The following is a 17,804-nucleotide window of genomic DNA, read 5'->3' as shown; positions in this document are numbered from 1 at the left end:
ACCAAAAATGATGCTGGGGATCAAACCTGAGTCAGCCACATGCCAGACAAATGCCAATCCATTGTACTATTGTTCATGCCCCAACAATTCCAAATGATTTTACATTATTATTATTATTATATAGCATTCTGGGCAGTTTTTTCTCAGATATACATTAAAAAATAACACGCATTCAACATAAAATAATTTATTTTTCAGGTTTAAAAAGCTTCAAAATATATACAAGCTAAATAAAATATATACAAGCTAAATAAAACAAACAATATTCAGCATCAATGTATTATATTATAATAAATATAAGAAGTTTTATATGGTACAAAATTATCTCTTCAAAGAAAAACACTCAAGAAAGGTATGCAACCTAGACCCTTTGAGCCAAAGACATAGTACAGCTGGTAGGCAGTTGAACTACCTAAATAATGAGCACAGAATCAGAAGTAGCCCTGAGAAATGCTGAGTATGCAACCCCCAAGTAAAAATCAAAACAAAACAAAAACCAAATTAGACCGCTGACACAGAATTTATTAACCAAGACCACACCCTAAACATCAGGGCAAAATTTCTTTTCTATGCTTCCAAGTTGCCTGGCTTTCCTCTTCAGGGCTGAATTGTGTCCTTCAGAATCACTGGTCTCTGATAAATTATCAGGCACCTGCTCCTCATCAACCTAAAAAGGAGCACAGAGTACACAATACAATAAGATTCACAGATGGAGAATAAAGTTCTCTATTATTTCTTGTTTGGTTGTTTTGTTTTTGGGGGCCACACCCGATGATGCTCCAAGGTTACTCCTGGCTATGAGCTCAGAAATCACTCACGACTCAGGGAACCATATGGGACGCTGGGGATTAAACCCAGGTTCATCCTGGGCAGCCACATTTAAGGCAAATGCCCTACCGCTGTGCTATTGTTCCAGCCCCCAAAATTTTCTATTATTTCTAAGTACTTCTTTGCCATCTCTTGCAAATGATATTCCTCCAAAAAAATCTTCCTCATGCTTTGGGGTCAATTTTAAAATTTCTTGTCATAAATAACGTGACTAATTCAATTGGATGCTCAAACTCAGAAGGAGCCAGAATGTGCTAATTTCCATGTTACTGTAATTTGTATTATGTTACACGAGGAAATTCTGTTAACTTAAAACTGGGGAAGTGTTTTCTTCACCTTTTGCCAAGAATGTTCCCATAAGAAATGTCAGTGTTCTCCTCCTGTGTCCCTCACCCCTTCCTGTATTCTATAAATAGTCCTACCAAATACAGTTCCTACTCAGTCAGTGCTAAAAAAGAAATCTTAGGAAAAAAGAACCTGAGTCATCTCTCAAGTCTCCACACTACCCAAGAATAAGAAAAATCCCCCAGATGCTGCCTGCCCTCTAGTGTTGCCAACAGAAGACAACTGCTGGCCAAGTGCAGTTGAGTGAGCCACTAGGCTATTTTGCTGGATAGTAATTTAACACATTACAGTAGGAGAAAAAGGTCTATATAAATTTGACAAAGCTATTTATAAAGCATTCATACATATATGTAGATTAAAAAAAAGCTGTATAAACATACCTTCTGTCTGGCATACTTCTCTGTCCACTGCCTGGCATTCTTGAGGAAGACAGGTTTATTATATTTAAATTCTGCAGACTAGATGAAATCAGAGTCAATGGGGAGAAAAAAATTGTTTGCAAGAACAACCTCCAGCTGCTATAGCTCACAGCTGATGAGTGAGAGTACTAGACAAGGCAGAACATGTGTGAAAAGGAAATGAGATTACTTACAATGTCAGCCATGAGTGGATCATCAGGGTTGGGTTCTGACATGAGCAGCTGAATAGAAGTCAACACAGTTGAGATGTTGAGGGATGGTCTCCAGGCACCCTACACATAGACAGAGAGGCAGATGCTTTTACATTGATAAGAATGGATGGATACTAGAATTAGTGTCTCATTGATGAAGGCAGCATGCTGTAATTACTCCTTAACCCATCACTCACTTTTGGCGGCAACTTGAGAACATCTAGACAAATCCTTCCAGCAGAATCAATGTTTGGATGATAGATTGGAGTCAGAAATCGGATCTGAGGTGGTTCAAATGGATACCTTTGGAAGCACAGAACAGCATAGAAATTTTATTATATACTGCCTGCCTTAATAGATTATGAGCAGCATCCTGGTGAGTGGTAAAGAAAGCCTTTGGGAAACCTTTTCGTTTTCTTTTATTTGTGGGTCCATACTCATTGGTGCTTAGGGTTCACTTTTGGCACTATAAGATCACTCCTGAAGGATTCAGGGAACAATATGAATGTTGAGGATTGAACCTGGAGCTGATGCATGCAAGGCAAGTGCCCTATGTGCTACAGTATGTTCCAGCCCCAACAAACTTCTTGTTAATTACAATTTTGATTATGAAAAGTTTGCACTAAGAAAACTTACAAAAAACGAAAAGTTGATATAATATCATTTCATATAATACTTATATGCCCACCATTGGATGAGTAAAGCCACTTTATCCTCTAAATGTCAGCATGATCTCAGATCCTGAGAATAGTCAATTCTCCATCAACTGAAATATTATCAAAATTCCTATAAAAAATTAATGACCTCCCCAATATCATCTACTATTCAGATTTCCTCAATTTCCCAAATGGCTTTTCTAGATATATTTTACAAAATAGTCTCCAACTGACATTCATACACTGTGTTTGGTTATTAGATCCCTTTACTGAGACACAACCCTGGAAAAATGTCCAGTGTGTTTGCAACACTGATATATAATCATGACTTCTCTTAAGAATAAACATTTGGTCAGGATCTGACCTTGTGAATAGATGTCTCCAAATCAATTATAAGGTATTCATTTCTTCCCTTACACATTCTGCTAAAATACAAGTGTTGGGTTTTTGTTTGTTTGTTTGTTGTTGTTGTTGTTGTTGTTTGGTCATACCCAGTGTAGCTCAGGGGTTACTCCTGGCTCTGTACTGAGAAATTACTCTAGCAGGCTCAGGAGACCATAGAAGACGCCTGGGATCAAAACCAGGTCAGTGTTATGTTATTGTTCCAAGCCCCAAAACAAAGTTTTTCTTTTGTGTTGCTGAGATTTTTCTGAGAGCCTTAAAGATGTGAATTTAAAGGGGCTGTCACACTGATGCAGAGTAGAATGAAATGGCCAGGTGATGGATGAAGACTGGGAGTCATTGTGTATGGAGTTTCAGTTTGGAAAAATAAAAATTCTCAGGAGAGGATATTGACTGTACAACAAAGGGAACATATTTAATGTCACTGAAACATACACATAAAAACTGTCAATTTGAGGCTACGGAGATCACTTACAGGGTTGAAACACATGTCTTGTATGCATGCCAGAAACCCTGAGTCTGATCCTTAGCACTATATGGTGCTCAAGTGCCTCTCAATAGGGGCCTTTAGTATGATCCAGTGCAATTTTTAGAGAAAATAAAATAGAACTTCAGGGAAAAAAAATAATTTGCTCAAAATCAGTGAATCATACTAAAGCTACAATTAAAATCCAGGCCCTTTAACTTATATTTAACACTCTATTATATTACTATGTGTGTGTGTGTGTGTGTGTGTGTGTATGTGTGTGTGTGTGTGTGTGTGTGTGTGTGTGTGTGTGTGTGTGTGTGGTTTTTTGGGCCACACTTGGTGACACTCAAGGGTTACTCCTGGCAATGCGCTCAGAAATCGCTCTTGGCTTGGGGGACCATATGGGACACTAGGGGAATCAAACCGTGGTCCATCCTACGTTAGTGCTTGTAAGGCAGACACCTTATCACTAGCACCACCACTCCAGCCCCTATATTACTATCTTTCAATAATAAATGTAATTTTTAGTGTAATAAATAACTATAATAAATGTAATTCATACTGACCTCTCAGGAATGATAACTTCCAATTTGAAAATACCCTTTTCATATGGCGTATTGATTCCACCTAATATTTCTTAAAAGAAAAGAAAGAAAAAACAAGTAAGAATTTAATTATTTATGATCATGCTGTATGCATCAAATAAAATCTATGGTCTTAATAGAAACTATGTCTAGGACAATAATTCCCTCTCGGGTTTTAAGATAACCTCATGCAGTATTGCAATATACCCCGAAAGTTAATGGAATCACATTAAAAATGTACATTAGGGGACCCGGAGAGATAGCACAGCGGTGTTTGCCTTGCAAGCAGCTGATCCAGGACCTAAGGTGGTTGGTTCGAATCCCGGTGTCCCATATGGTCCCCCGTGCCTGCCAGGAGCTATTTCTGAGCAGACAGCCAGGAGTATCCCCTGAGCATCGCCAGGTGTGGTCCAAAAACCAAAAAAAAAGAAAAAAGAAAAATGTACATTAGGGGGCCAGATAGCACAGAGGTGTCTGTCTGGCAAGCAGCCGATCCAGGACCTAAGGTGGTTGGTTCAAATCCCAGCGTCCCATATGGTCCCCGTGCCTGCCAGGAGCTATTTCTGAGCAGATAGCCAGGAGTAACCCCTAAGCACTGCTGGGTGTGGCCCAAAAACCAAAAAAAAAAAATAAAAATAAAAATGTATATTAGTTATAAACCTTCTTGAAAAATTCTAGCCACAGTTCAAATACAACCAGATTAGCTTTGTCTGAACTGTGGCATTCTAGTCATTGTGTTATGTCTGGTTGTTACCCCTCCCCAAAGCCAAATGCTAATCTTACCTGGATAGGGAGACCCTCCCACAGCTGGAAGGGGCCTGTGGTTGGTAATTAAGAGTGGCTTGGGGGCCCGGAGAGATAGCACAGCAGCGCTTGCCTTGCAAGCAGCCGATCCAGGACCAAAGGTGGTTGGTTCGAATCCCGGTGTCCCATATGGTCCCCCGTGCCTGCCAGGAGCTATTTCTGAGCAGACAGCCAGCAATAACCCCTGAGCAATGCCAGGTGGGACCCAAAAACCAAAAAAAAACAAAACAAAACAAAAAAAAAATCAAAAAAAAAAAAAAAAAAGAGTGGCTTGGGGGGAGGAGTATGAGGGAAGACAAAGCAAGGAGAGATCAAGGACACAGGTGGATGCAGAGAGGCTGCTTAGCTTAGAGGCCATGTGAGTAATATGCATATGGCAGTTAGGGCCTTGTAATAAAGCTGGGTTTCTCCTGAAATTTCATCTGACTGCCTATGGATCATTTCCTCGCAGTTATCCTGAACCCACAGATCCGCGGGCCAAAGGGGCTGCAGGTGCCGGGCCTGGCTGAGAAAGGCCTCACCATCCATCCTCCATCCATCTGCAAAAATAGAGACTCAGTTTTTTTTTTTTTGGTGTTTTGGCCACACCCGGCGACGCTCAGGGGTTATTCCTGGCTGTCTGCTCAGAAATAGCTCCTGGCAGGCACGGGGGACCATATGGGACACCGGGATTCGAACCAACCACCTTTGGTCCTGGATCGGCTGCTTGCAAGGCATGTGCCGCTGTGCTATCTCTCCAGGCCCAGGACTCAGTATTTACTAATTAATGCAACATGTGGTGTCAGATAGTTGACAGGGTGGTCTTTGGTTTAAACACAATTTCTGATAGTGACATAGTCAATGCCCAAATCTTGACTATAAATCTACAAAAGTCTAACAAAAAGTTAAAGAAAGGAAGTTAAGAAACCTTTTTAAAATGTGAACAAGTTTAAGTAGTAAGGACAGTATATTTTGACAGTGAAACTGTTACTAAGCTGAATATGAAAATGCTCAAACTCCAGCACAACTACTAATAGGGTCAAAACTCACAATGCACAATGTGATACCTACGAGCTCGAAGATCATCCATCTGGTCCTTATCCTGCCAGCATGTGATGCCTGGGGGTGGTTCTGTGGCTAACAGGTTCAGCTCTCTCTTCAAACGTGAAGCTCTCTGCATGATTCCACGTGCAAAGAAACACAGGTCACCAGAAAAGGTGATGGATGCACTGGGGAGAATAGAGACAACTTTTAAATAACAACAGTGTCTTGAATTTCAGCAGATGGCTTCAATTCAGTGAAGAACAAATGGATTCCCTGTCTTAATCCATAATAACAAGAGATTCTAGGGTTTTTCCATTTCCTTCTTTATCTAATAAAGCAAATAAAATTTTAAAATAAAGTGTAAAAATATTCACGAAGCTCTGCAAGCAACAAAAACACATCATGTTTTATATTAATTCTGCTTCCACTGATAAATTCTTTTTTTTTTTTTTTTTTTTGGTTTTTGGGCCACACCCGGTGATGCTCAGGGGTTACTCCTGGCTATGTGCTCAGAAGTTGCTCCTGGCTTGGGGGACCATATGGGACACCGGGGGATCGAACCGCGGTCCGTCCAAGGATAGCGCAGGCAAGGCAGGCACCTTACCTTTAGCGCCACCGCCCGGCCCCCACTGATAAATTCTTAAGTCATAAAGCAGTCTGGGTTTAATTTCCCTCTCCACACCATTCTTGGCCTGCCAAGGCATGGAGAAGGACTTGACAAATATCAGCTGTGGGAGGAAGTCTACAGATGCTTCTTGAGGAAAGCAGAAGAATGACAGAAATAGTCAATACCCTAAGATACTTACACAAAAAATGTTTGAGGTTTTCTCCATGCATTTCAGAGTTTCAATTTTTCAGAGGCATATTATTAAACCGGAATTTTTTAATATAATTTTTATTTTGATCTTAGTGGTTTACATGTTGTTGACAATAATATTTTAGTTAAATATTTACATAACATCAGGGGGGGTTCCCATCACCAAATTGTCCTCCCTACACCTCCGTTTTTGTCCTATCTCCCGTATCCTCTTCCCTCACTCCCAGGGCTGTTAGAATATGTGGTCCCCTATGTACCTATCCTACTACATAGTAGTCTTGCATCTGATTGGTCTAGGTGCCTCCCTAATTTCCCCCTCTAACTGGGAGGCAGGCCTAGCTAGTTCAATTTGTGTGTAAACCAGAATTTTTTTTTTTTTTTTTTTTTGGTTTTTGGGCCACACCCTGTGACGCTCAGGGGTTACTCCTGGCTATGCGCTCAGAAGTTGCTCCTGGCTTCTTGGGGGACCATATGGGACGCCGGGGGATCGAACCGTGGTCCGTCCTAGGCTAGCACAGGCAAGGCAGGCACCTTACCTCCAGTGCCACCGCCCGGCCCCATAAACCAGAATTTTTAATCTTTTCTTCATCCCATCAACATTCAAATATACTCGAAACTTCTCATTTATTTTTTGATTTTGGCCACTTTCAGCAGTGCTCAGGACTTACTTACTCCTGGCTCTGCATTTATCATTCCTGGCAGAGGTTGGAGAATATTTGTGTGTGTGTGATGCTGGGAATCAAATCTGGGTTGGCTCTGTGCAAGGCAATCACCCTATCTACTGCACTATCTCTTTAGCTCCAACCTTATTTTTTTTTTTTTTAAATTGTATTTCTATACGGATTATACCCATGGTTGTGGGCTGCTTAATGCTCAGCTCACTGACTCTGAATTGTGGTCCTTGGAGTCATCAGTCATTGCTGGTAATGCTAGGAAGTATGGAAGACCATGCAGTGCCCAGAACTGAACTCAAACCCTTTAGATCAGGGGTCTCAAACTCATGGCCCACGGGCCGTTTGCGGCCCTCCGTACAACATTTTGTGGCCCTGCCCTAGAAGAATCCTTTTTTGTTTTGTTTTAGTTGTTTGGGTGACATGACATTCACACTTTTCACTCATACAGCTTTACACTTTAATTGCATTTCCTAAACCCAGTGAGGCACTGTTATTACAAGCATAAGAAAATATGGGTGGAGGGCCGGAGAGATAGCACAGCGGTAGGGTGTTTGCCTTGTACTCAGTAGATCCAGGATTGATGATGGTTTGAATCCTGGCATCCCATATGGCCCCCCAGTCTGCCAGAAGCAATTTCTGAGCGCAGAGCCAAGAGTGGCCCCTCAGTGCGGCTAGGTGTGACTCCAAAAACAAACAAAAAAAGAAAATTTGGGTGGGAGATGTAGATCAATGGTACAGTATTTTAGGGGTGATTGTTAGATCCTGAGACCCTGAAGCTATCGCTAGCCACAATAAGCATGTAGGTCACAGGGGTCTCAAATTCTTTTGAAGAAGGGGCTAGAACAGGATGTTCTCACCAACAAGGATCCAAGATGTGGGCTAGTGCTCCTCAGGAACACCAAGGAAAACATGTTCCCACCAATATGGTCGGAGATGGCAAAAAATAATTAAACATTAAGAGGTTAAGGTCATGACACAAAAAAGACTACAAAGTATATTTAGAATAGATACCTGGTGGCAGCTTGAAATGTTAAGCGAATGTTAAGATTGTAACCATATATATACTACTTGAATAGTTGACTCGGGGTCCTTGTCAAAGGTCCACTGTGTTGGACAGGCACGGACCCCAGCTAGCTGAAAATTTAACCTCCCTTTTGCTATTACAATATCAAGACTGGTTTCTGAGTTTTATGCTGTGGGGGAAGCTTGATTCTGAATTTAACAAATATAAGTTTTATACATAAAAAGCCCTGAGTTTGATACCCAGCACACACACACAAAAAGAAGAATTTTCCAAATATAATTATAAAAACAGCAACCTACAGACACAGGAAGACCTCATGGAAAGAAGCAGAATACATAGAAAGAAAACCATAACTAAGCATGTCAAATTCAATGGTTAAAAATCAAAAATAAGGGGCCGGGCGGTGGCGCTGGAGGTAAGGTGCCTGCGCTAGCCTAGGACGGACCACGGTTCGATCCCGCGGCGTCCCATATGGTCCCCCAAGAAGCCAGGAGCAACTTCTGAGCGCATAACCAGGAGTAACCCCTGAGCATCACAGGGTGTGGCCCAAAAACCAAAAAAAAAAAAAAAAAAAAAAAATCAAAAATAAAATTGTGAAGGCAAAAAAAGAATTAGAGTCAGGGAAATAGCTGGAAGGGGAGCGCATAGTCCCTGATTATCATGCTAAAAGTAGGCCCACCAACAGATGGTCCCAAAACAAGGAAAGAGGGTGGGTTGAGTAGAGGTGGCCAATGACAAAAACAGTGGTGGGCAAATTTTTTTTTTTCAACTGAGCCAAATCTTGCCAAAACCACAATTGAAATTTATTTTGAGAGCCACATTTTTAAAACTGAAAATACATAGGATGGTACACTGTTTTTAGTTTCAATAAGTTTTAATTGAGTATATTCTGCATGCAAGTATCCACATAGGTCGGGAGGATACAAATAACATAACTAATAAAACAAAAACTCTAGAACACTATTATTTATCGATAATGTTAAATTCCATAAAATCTGCCTTACAATGTAGAGAAAATTACATCCTGACGATGACTGACAAAGTCACAAACACTAATGTGAACATTGGCCTTGCATTTCCTTGGATAGTTTGAGTAAGTCAGGTTTGTATGTTGTTGTTTTTAATTTTAGGCACGATTATAAGTTCTCATCGATGAGATGATTTCTCAATTTACTCTTGATAAAATTCATGCTTGAAAATGATTGTTCGCATAAATATGTAGACCCGAACAAGGAAAGAACAGCAAACGCTAGCTTTTTTAGTTTATTGTATGAGTCAGGAATACTATTCCAGGTGTTAAAAATCAACATATCGGGCCCGGAGAGATAGCACAGCGGCATTTGCCTTGCAAGGAGCCGATCCAGGACCAAAGGTGGTTGGTTCGAATCCTGGTGTCCCATATGGTCCCCCATGCCTGCCAGGAGCTATTTCTGAGCAGACAGCCAGGAGTAACCCCTGAGCACCGCCGGGTGTGGCCCAAAAACCAAAAAAAAAAAAAAAAAAAAAAAAAATCAACATATCTTCCTTCTCCAGGTCTTTCAAAGCAGACCACTTGCTCTGTGAAATAAGTTCACATTTGTGTTTCTCCAATCTTTCTAAATTAGCACAAAGACATTCAAATTTCGAGCTCCACAGTTCTTTGTTTTTTAAATCCAGCAATTGCATTTCAAAGTTGCCAATGTCGATATTAAAGGGAGAAAAATTTAATTCCGTTACAGTGGCATCCAGAGGTTTTTTAACAAAGGCCAACTTCGCTTTGCTGTTTCTGAAATCCTGAAACCTCTTGAGAAAAGCTTCCCTCATATTTAAAAGTGTTGTTTTAAAATAGGTAATGTCAATATCAGAATTATTTTCTTGGCGATGTTTCAGCAGGCTTGGAAAGTGAATCAAAGTTTCTCTGTCAAAATCTTGAGCAAAAACAGATAATTTGTTTTCAAACAAAATAACTTCTTCTAACATCGAAAAAATTGTGTTTCCTTTCCCCTGTAGTTTATGATTAAGCTGATTTAGATGTGAAATAACATCCGCCATGAAATACAGTTTTTGAATCCACTGATCGTTTGTTAATACTGGATAGTGAACACCCTTCTCGAGGAAAAAGGCTTTGATTTCTGATAATAAGGAAGCAAAACGTTTCAAAACGTTTCCTCTTGATAACCAACGTACCTTGTTATGCAGCAGAAGGTCTGGTACTCACTTTCCATTTCAACTAAAAATTCTTTAAACTGGCATGATGAAGAGCTTTAGCTACAATGGAGTTGATCATCTTAATCATCAATTCCATAACTTTGCACATTTCTTCTGGAAATGTCTACGCACAAAGTGCTTCTTGATGTGTGATACAATGGTATGTAAGTATCTCATGACTAATTTTTTCTTTCATTAATAGCAGCAAATCCATTTCTTACGCTGGTCATACTTTTTGCCCCATCTGTTACAATTGAGACGATTTTATCAAGTGGAATGATATTTTTCTTTTTTTTGTTTTTGTTTTTTTTATTTTTTGGGCCACACCCGTTTGATGCTCAGGGGTTACTCCTGGCTAAGCGCTCAGAAATTGCCCCTAGCTTGGGGGGACCATATGGGACGCCGGGGGATCAAACCGCGGTCCTTCCTTGGCTAGCACTTGCAAGGCATACACCTTACCTCTAGCGCCACTTCACCGGCCCCGAATATGGTATTTTTCAATGCAACCAATTACAGCCTTTGCTATATCCTCTCCACGTGTTTGACCTTTCAGTGGCAATAATTCTAAAAGTTCTTTTTTAGGACCTGTAGCTGACATAAATCTTACAAAAAGTGAAACTTGAGCTGTATCATTTAAGTCACAAGACTCGTCAACTGCTATTGATAAAGCTGAAACCACATTAAGATCATCAACTTGTTGGTTGGTTATATTGGAAGACATTTTGGCTGTTCTATCTTTCACTGTTTTAGCACACAATGGCAACTCTTTAATTTTTTTTAGAATTTCTTCTTTGTTCTTAAAATCCTTGAATGCACTTATAAAACATTGCTTTATGTATTCGCCATCTGTATATAGTTTGCCTCTCTTAGCAATCTCTTGACTAACCACAAAACTTGCAAAATTAACATAGTTGGAAGATTGCACCCAGTGATTAAACACAGAACTTGATTTTTCTTGACTCTTCAGAAGTTCCTCAACTGCTTTCTTCCTTGCATCACCAACAGGATATTTATTACTAAAGGACAAGTGTTTTGTTGTTAAGTGTCTCTCCAAATCAGATGTTTTGTTATGTGCCAATTTTTCTTTACAAATAAGACAGGTTGGGAAGCCATTTACACTCTGAAACTCGAATGACTCAGTCCATTCCACTTTAAATTCATGGTTTTTGTCTTCCGTTTTTCGTTTTTTCTTTGTAGCCATGTCAAACAGGGCACCTATAAAAATGTTTCATTTTAAAATAAAGCCACCAACACCAAACCGGTGTAATGAAAAGACGCACTGTTATTTATCTGTGGAAGACATAATGGCATTTATCGGTGGATGACGCACTGGTATTTGAGAATGACGCACTGTTATTTATCTGTGGATGACGCACTGTTATGGGGGATCTGTGGATGACACTCTGTTATGGGGATCTGAGGATGACACACTGATATGGGGGGATCTGTGGATGACGCATTGTTATGGGGACATCTGTGGATGACACATATATGGCATCTTATGTGTGTGTAAATAGTATTATAAAATTAGTGGGGCTCATAATGGATATTTTAAGCATGGTTCACTCAAATAGTCCTCACTGGTACTATTATACATTGACCTCAGAACCTGGCCACTAACTTATTTTGCTGGCTACTAGATTTAAAAAAATGTGTGAAACTCTGGCTCACAGAGCCCCAATACAAATATTGTCCCACAGGGGAGGGGATGGGATGGGGTCTAGTATGGACAGTGACTCACCAGGCACCACGATGCAGCCACTGACCCACACCGGTTCTCTCCTCTGTTGCTCCTCAATCTATAGTGCAGTCCCAAGCAAAACAAAACTGAAAGCAAAGTCATATTTATCAGAACTGTCATCATAATTATACATCCTGTGCCTCCATATATACACTGCCCCAAGCCCCCACATAGTACATAATATATACTAAGGGGCCCTATACCTGTGCGGATGCCCTCCTATATACAGTACAATGCCCCGATTTATACTGCACAATATATACTGAGGGGTCCCACACCTGTGTATACAGTGCATACTAAAGCTGCACCATTTTGGAAAAATGTGCAATTGAGATTAGGGGGGTTAATATCGCGATTTTGATATATACAATATTCCCCAATTTTATGTTCACACCCCCCTTTTCACATCAACCCTTTTTATGTCAATCCCACAACGTCACACTTCTCCCCCTTGTGTCACATTTCTGCCCCTCCATGTCACATTCACCCCCCCCATGATGGCCATCAGTCAACCTTTCTTTTTGCCCTGTTCACAGTTCACATCTCTCATATGAATACATAATTCATAATCACCCCCCCTCTGTGATGGCCATCAGTCACTTTCATTTGTCTCTCCCTGGCCTTTTCGTTTTGTTTTGTTTTCGCCAAGTTGGGAAGAGAAATCCCCTCGGATACCTAGCTTGCGCCAAGTTATGTGGGACTCGAACCCACTAAATCTCTCCCCAGGGCTCTTGCTCTCTAGAGCTACCATACCAATTCAGCCTTGGATCCAGGAGATTAAGTTCTTGTCAGGGCACACTGCCTGGGAGAAGGCACCCAACTATGACCAGAACATTGTGGGGTCTTCTGCAGCTCCTCGGCCACTCCCACTCTTTAATTTGGGGCTAGCCTGGCATTGCTGCCAAGCTGCACCCCCACCTAGCAACCGTTCCTAGCTCCCCTCCCAGGAGCACGCCTGTCAGCCAGGGTCTTGATGGAGGACAACGTACACAGTGGCTCATATCAACACTGCCGGCACTTTTTTCAATTATCTGGGCCGACTCAGGGGGCTATCCTGGTCGGCCCAGCCATCCTGACCGCCTCCCCATCTTTCAAGGAGGCACAACACTTCTTCCACCCATCGGTCAGGACCCTGTACCCTTCAAGCGGCTGGAAACTGCTGCTGCTAGAGTAGTGGAAGTACCCTGCTTGCGAGGCCAGGGCCGCATAGCGCCCACTCTTCTTCCGGATTGATGCGTATCCCTGCGCTAGGCGCTGGGTCTCAGTGGGGGGCTACACCTGGCCCCAGTTCCACCGAGTATCCCCCTCTGGTCACCCTAGTTTTGTGTACAGCTTGCAACTAGGATCTTGGGCCAGTAGGACCTCCCAAGGTGTTTTTCACAAGCTGTGCAGTAGGCGAGCCTTCATGACTCCGGACCCAACACGGTGTGCAGTGGACCAACCTGTTGACACCACAGCATGTTGATTCCACCAACCACGTAGAGGTGGCCGCATGCATACTCAGGGAATTAGCATGGATCCCTGGTGGGGTCTCTCCCTGGCCCTGCCCACATCTCTCATTTCCAAGTTCCAGAGGTATATAGTTCATATTCATCCCCTCCATTTCCTCCAAACCCTTCCTTTTTCTGTGACAGAAATTGAGTACCCAGAGGCAGGTAGGTCAAGTCATTGCTACACCTACTGGATGACCTGCTGCTGATTTAGGAGGCGCAGTCTTCTTCTGAGGGCAGCAGACAGAGAGGATGCTGCCTCAACGCTGCAGTGCCACACAGAAAGTCATGCTCCCCGATACCACATGACCTGACTGGAGCTGTGTGGAGCCAGCCGCAGGGGCTGCACCCAGGGCATGCACTGACAGAGCCTAGGGGCAGAGTCCTGACTCCTGGAGCGGCAGCCCAGCACACAGAAGAGCCGCATAAAAAAGTGTAAAGAGCCGGCCCAGAGAGATAACACAGCTGTGTTTGCCTTGCAAGCGGCCAATCCAGGACCAAAGGTGGTTGGTTCGAATCCCGGTGTCCCATATGGTCCCCCGAGCCTGCCAGGAGCTATTTCTGAGCAGACAGCCAGGAGTAACCCCTGAGCACCGCCGGGTATGACCCAAAAAACAAAAAAAAAAAAAAAAAAAAGTGTAAAGAGCCGCATGTGGCTTGCGAGCCGCGGCTTGCCGACCACTGGACTAGAACATCTACTCTGCACATGGTAGGCCTGAATTCAATCCCTGGCACTGCAAAGTCCCCTGAGCACTGCCTGGAGCAACCCCACCCAACACTGATCCTGTAGAAGCTTGAGCAGCACCAGTGTGGATCAAAGAAAAAAAGTTATTGGAGAAGAACAACGGGTAGGGTTCTTACCTTGCATGTGGCTGACCCAGGTTCGATCCCCAACATCCCATACTTGCATTGAGTACCACCAGGAGTACTCCTCAGTACAGAATCAGGAGTAACTTGTGCACAACAGGGTGGGGCCCAAGAACTAAACAAAAGAAAATTTAAGAAGCTGGAGAGCACAACAGGTAGGGTGCTTGCCTTGCACATGGCCAACCTGGGTTCAGTCCCCAACATTCCATATGGCCCCCGAGTGTGCCAAGAGCAATTTCTGAGCACAGAGCCAGCAGTAAATCTTAAGTGCCACTGGGTGTGGCCCAAAGCAAAAAGAAAAAAAAAATTTAAAATAAAAAAGTTATTACTTTATAGATATAATTATAAGAATGACAAGAATATTTGGGCCAGATACACAGTAGAGTGACTTAAAGTACTTGCTAGCAAGTATGAAACTAAGTGCTAAAGTTTAAATCCCAGGACCAGGCAATCCTGACAATTCTACTGTCTTGGAACCTGGAGGGAAAAGAGCCTGAGACATGGAAAACAGTATGGACACATCTCAAAAAAGCAAGGAATTGAGACCAGAGAAATAAACAGTGAGTAGAGTGTTTGCCTTGCATGTGATCAACCCAGGTTCGATACCCAGCATCCCATATGGTCCTGAGCCCACCAAGAGAGATTCCTGGACAGAGCAGGGAGTAGCCCAGAAACACTTCTGGGTGTGACCCGAGCCTTCTCCCCCAAATGCAAGGAATTAAGCTTTCATATGACCCAGTAATTCTACTTCTTGGTGATCTATCTTAAGGACCTAAAAACTCTATTCTGAAAACATGTGTTCCTTTATGTTCATTGCAGCACTATTCATAGCAGGTCAAATCTGTGAAATCTGTGAAAACCCAAGTGCCCAAGAATAGATAACTAGATAAAGAAACTATGACACATCAATATAACATGATACAATAGCTAATAGAAATGATGAAATTGGGGGGTGGAGCGGTGGCGCAAGCAGTAGGGCATCTGCCTTGCACGTGCTAACCTAGGACAGACCGCAGTTCGATCCCCTGGCGTTCCATATGGTCTCCCAAGCCAGGAGCGATTTCTGAGTACATAGCCAGTGACCCTGAGCATCACTGGGTGTGACTCAACCCCCCCAAAAAAGCCAAAGATGACATCAAGCAATTTACTGTTATAATGGATGGATCTAGAAAATATGCTGAGTAACATTTGTCAGAAGAGGATAGACACAGAAAGATCTTCTGCATATGTAGGATATATAAACAAACATATTAGAGAATAAGGCAACAGAGCCTGAAAATTGGTCTTCAGAGGGGAAATGTGGGGGGAGTTTAAAGAGAAGGAGGAATATGTAATTTTGAAGAGAATTGGACACGCTGGTGGAGGGTGTGGTGCTGAAATGTTTTATGCATGAAACCCTATATTAACACTTTTGTAAACCAGTGCCTAAAATAAAATTGAAGGAAAAAACTGAGGAAAAAAAGTACTGAGAAAGCATGATATCCCATGTTCTGGGTTATCAGGAAAGCAAGCTGTCAATTCCACTGGACAAGGTGGCCAATTCTTGGCTCTGTACTCAGGAGACCAGGTAGTGAAGGGGACAGAACTAGGGCCCCTGAAAGTAAAAGCAGGCTTTCTGGCCTTTCCATCACTTCCTCCAGACACCAATTCTAAGCAATTCTACGTATTTTAAGAAATAAATGGGGCTGGCGAGGTGGCGCTAGAGGTAAGGTGCCTGCCTTGCAAGCGCTAGCCAAGGAAGGACCGTGGTTCGATTCCCCCGGCGTCCCGTATGGTCCCCCCAAGCCAGGGGCAACTTCTGAGCACTTAGCCAGGAGTAACTCCTGAGCATCAAACGGATGTGGCCCCCCCCCCAAAAAAAAGAAAGAAAAGAAAGAAATAAGCACGTGAACATGAAGTTTAAGATACATGCCTAGAAAGCAGCCAACACCAGTATGATCCTGGCACCAAAAGGTTTATTGAGCACTGCCCGGTGGCCTGGCTGACCAGGATCCTTGAAGTGTTCAGATCATAAGACTGCATCCTCAGACCCTTGCAATAAACAACAAAACAAATAACCTCTTCAAATGCCTATAGGGCTCAGAAACCTCCAGTTTCAGAGTTTTAAGCTAAGATAGCCCAACAATTACCAAGGAACATGAAGAGCTTGCTAACTTGGAAGCACAACATTTAACTGGGGCTCAGAATTACAACATAGATGGGATTATCAAGAGAAAATTCCTAGTCTTAGGCTACATTAAGCAATGTGGAAGATTTTAAGTACCAAAAGTTGGAGGCTGGGGCCGGAGAGATAGCATGGAGGTAAGGCGTTTGCCTTTTATGCAGAAGGTCATCGGTTCAAATCCCGGTGTCCCATATGGTCCACGTGACTGCCAGGAGCAATTTCTGAGCATGGAGCCAGGAGTAACCCCTGAGCACTGCCGGGTGTGAACCAAAAACCACACACACAAAAAAAAGTTGGGAGCTGTGAGAGATCACAGTGAGTAGAGAACATGTCTAGTATGTACCCAACCCAGGTTCAATAGCTGGCACCACAAGGTCCCCCAGGGCACTGTTCAGTGTAGCAGCATCAGCAACAGCATTCTCAGGCCCTTGCACTGAACCACCAGCATGGTTTGATCAAGAATCCCTGGTGACAGAGCTGAAGCGATAGCACAGTGGTAGGGTGTTTGCCTTATAGAAACAGGGCTGGCGCGGTGGCGCTAGAGGTAAGGTGTCTGCCTTGCCAGGGCTAGCCTAGGATGGACCAGTTCGATCCCCCGGCTTCCCATATGGTCCCCCAAGCCAGGAGCGACTTCTGAGCGCATAGTCAGGAGCGTTACCTGAGCGTTACCGGGTGTGGCCTGAAAACCAAAAAAAAAAAAAAAAAGGAACCTAGAAACGACCCAGGTTCGATTACCAATAGCCCATATGGTCCCCTGAGCCTGCCAGGAATGATTTATGAGTGTGGAGTCAGGAGTAAGCCCTGAGTGCCATCAGGTGTGGCCCAGAAACAAACACTTGGGAGCTGCCTTCCCCCACAAAAATTTTTTATTTGGCTATAGAAGCATCTGCTAGGGCCAGAGCGATAGTATAGTGATAGCCTAACATGTGGCTGACCTGGGCAGACCCAGGTTTGATCTCCAGCATCCCATATGATCCCTCGAGTCTGCCAGGAACAATTTTTGAGCACAGAGCTAGGAGTAACCCCTAAGTGCCACCGGGTATACCCCCCCCCCTCAATAAAGCACCTGCAAGCTCCTTAGAGTTAAAATGTCTACTAGTTTATATTATAGATTGTATA

The 17,804-nt window shown here is 42.8% G+C and overlaps 1 protein-coding gene across 1 annotated transcript; it reads right to left on the bottom strand.

The window, feature by feature from the left end:
- Nucleotides 1–541: 541 nt before the first annotated feature.
- UBE2T (ubiquitin conjugating enzyme E2 T) lies at nt 542–5,857 on the bottom strand. Its single transcript, XM_049770688.1, has 6 exons — nt 5,749–5,857; nt 3,877–3,946; nt 1,981–2,086; nt 1,766–1,864; nt 1,554–1,631; nt 542–667 (listed from the first exon to the last, which is right to left on the bottom strand). The coding sequence occupies exons 1-6, from the start codon at nt 5,855–5,857 to the stop codon at nt 542–544; spliced, it is 588 nt and encodes a 195-aa protein (XP_049626645.1).
- Nucleotides 5,858–17,804: the final 11,947 nt, after the last annotated feature.

This window comes from Suncus etruscus, chromosome 3, assembly GCF_024139225.1.
Source record: "Suncus etruscus isolate mSunEtr1 chromosome 3, mSunEtr1.pri.cur, whole genome shotgun sequence".
NCBI lineage: Eukaryota > Metazoa > Chordata > Mammalia > Eulipotyphla > Soricidae > Suncus > Suncus etruscus.
The sequence above is the reverse complement of the archived record's forward strand: the minus strand, read 5'-3'. Positions and strand labels throughout refer to the sequence as shown.

Excerpts from the sequence above, each read along its gene's own strand:
- UBE2T (XM_049770688.1), bottom strand. The coding sequence starts at position 5,857 with ATGCAGAGAGCTTCACGTTTGAAGAGAGAGCTGAACCTGTTAGCCACA. Across the intron at positions 1,632-1,765 it reads ATCCACTCATGGCTGACATT|TCTGCAGAATTTAAATATAA; the intron begins GTAAGTAATCTC and ends GATTTCATCTAG. Across the intron at positions 668-1,553 it reads AGAAGTATGCCAGACAGAAG|GTTGATGAGGAGCAGGTGCC; the intron begins GTATGTTTATAC and ends GCTCCTTTTTAG.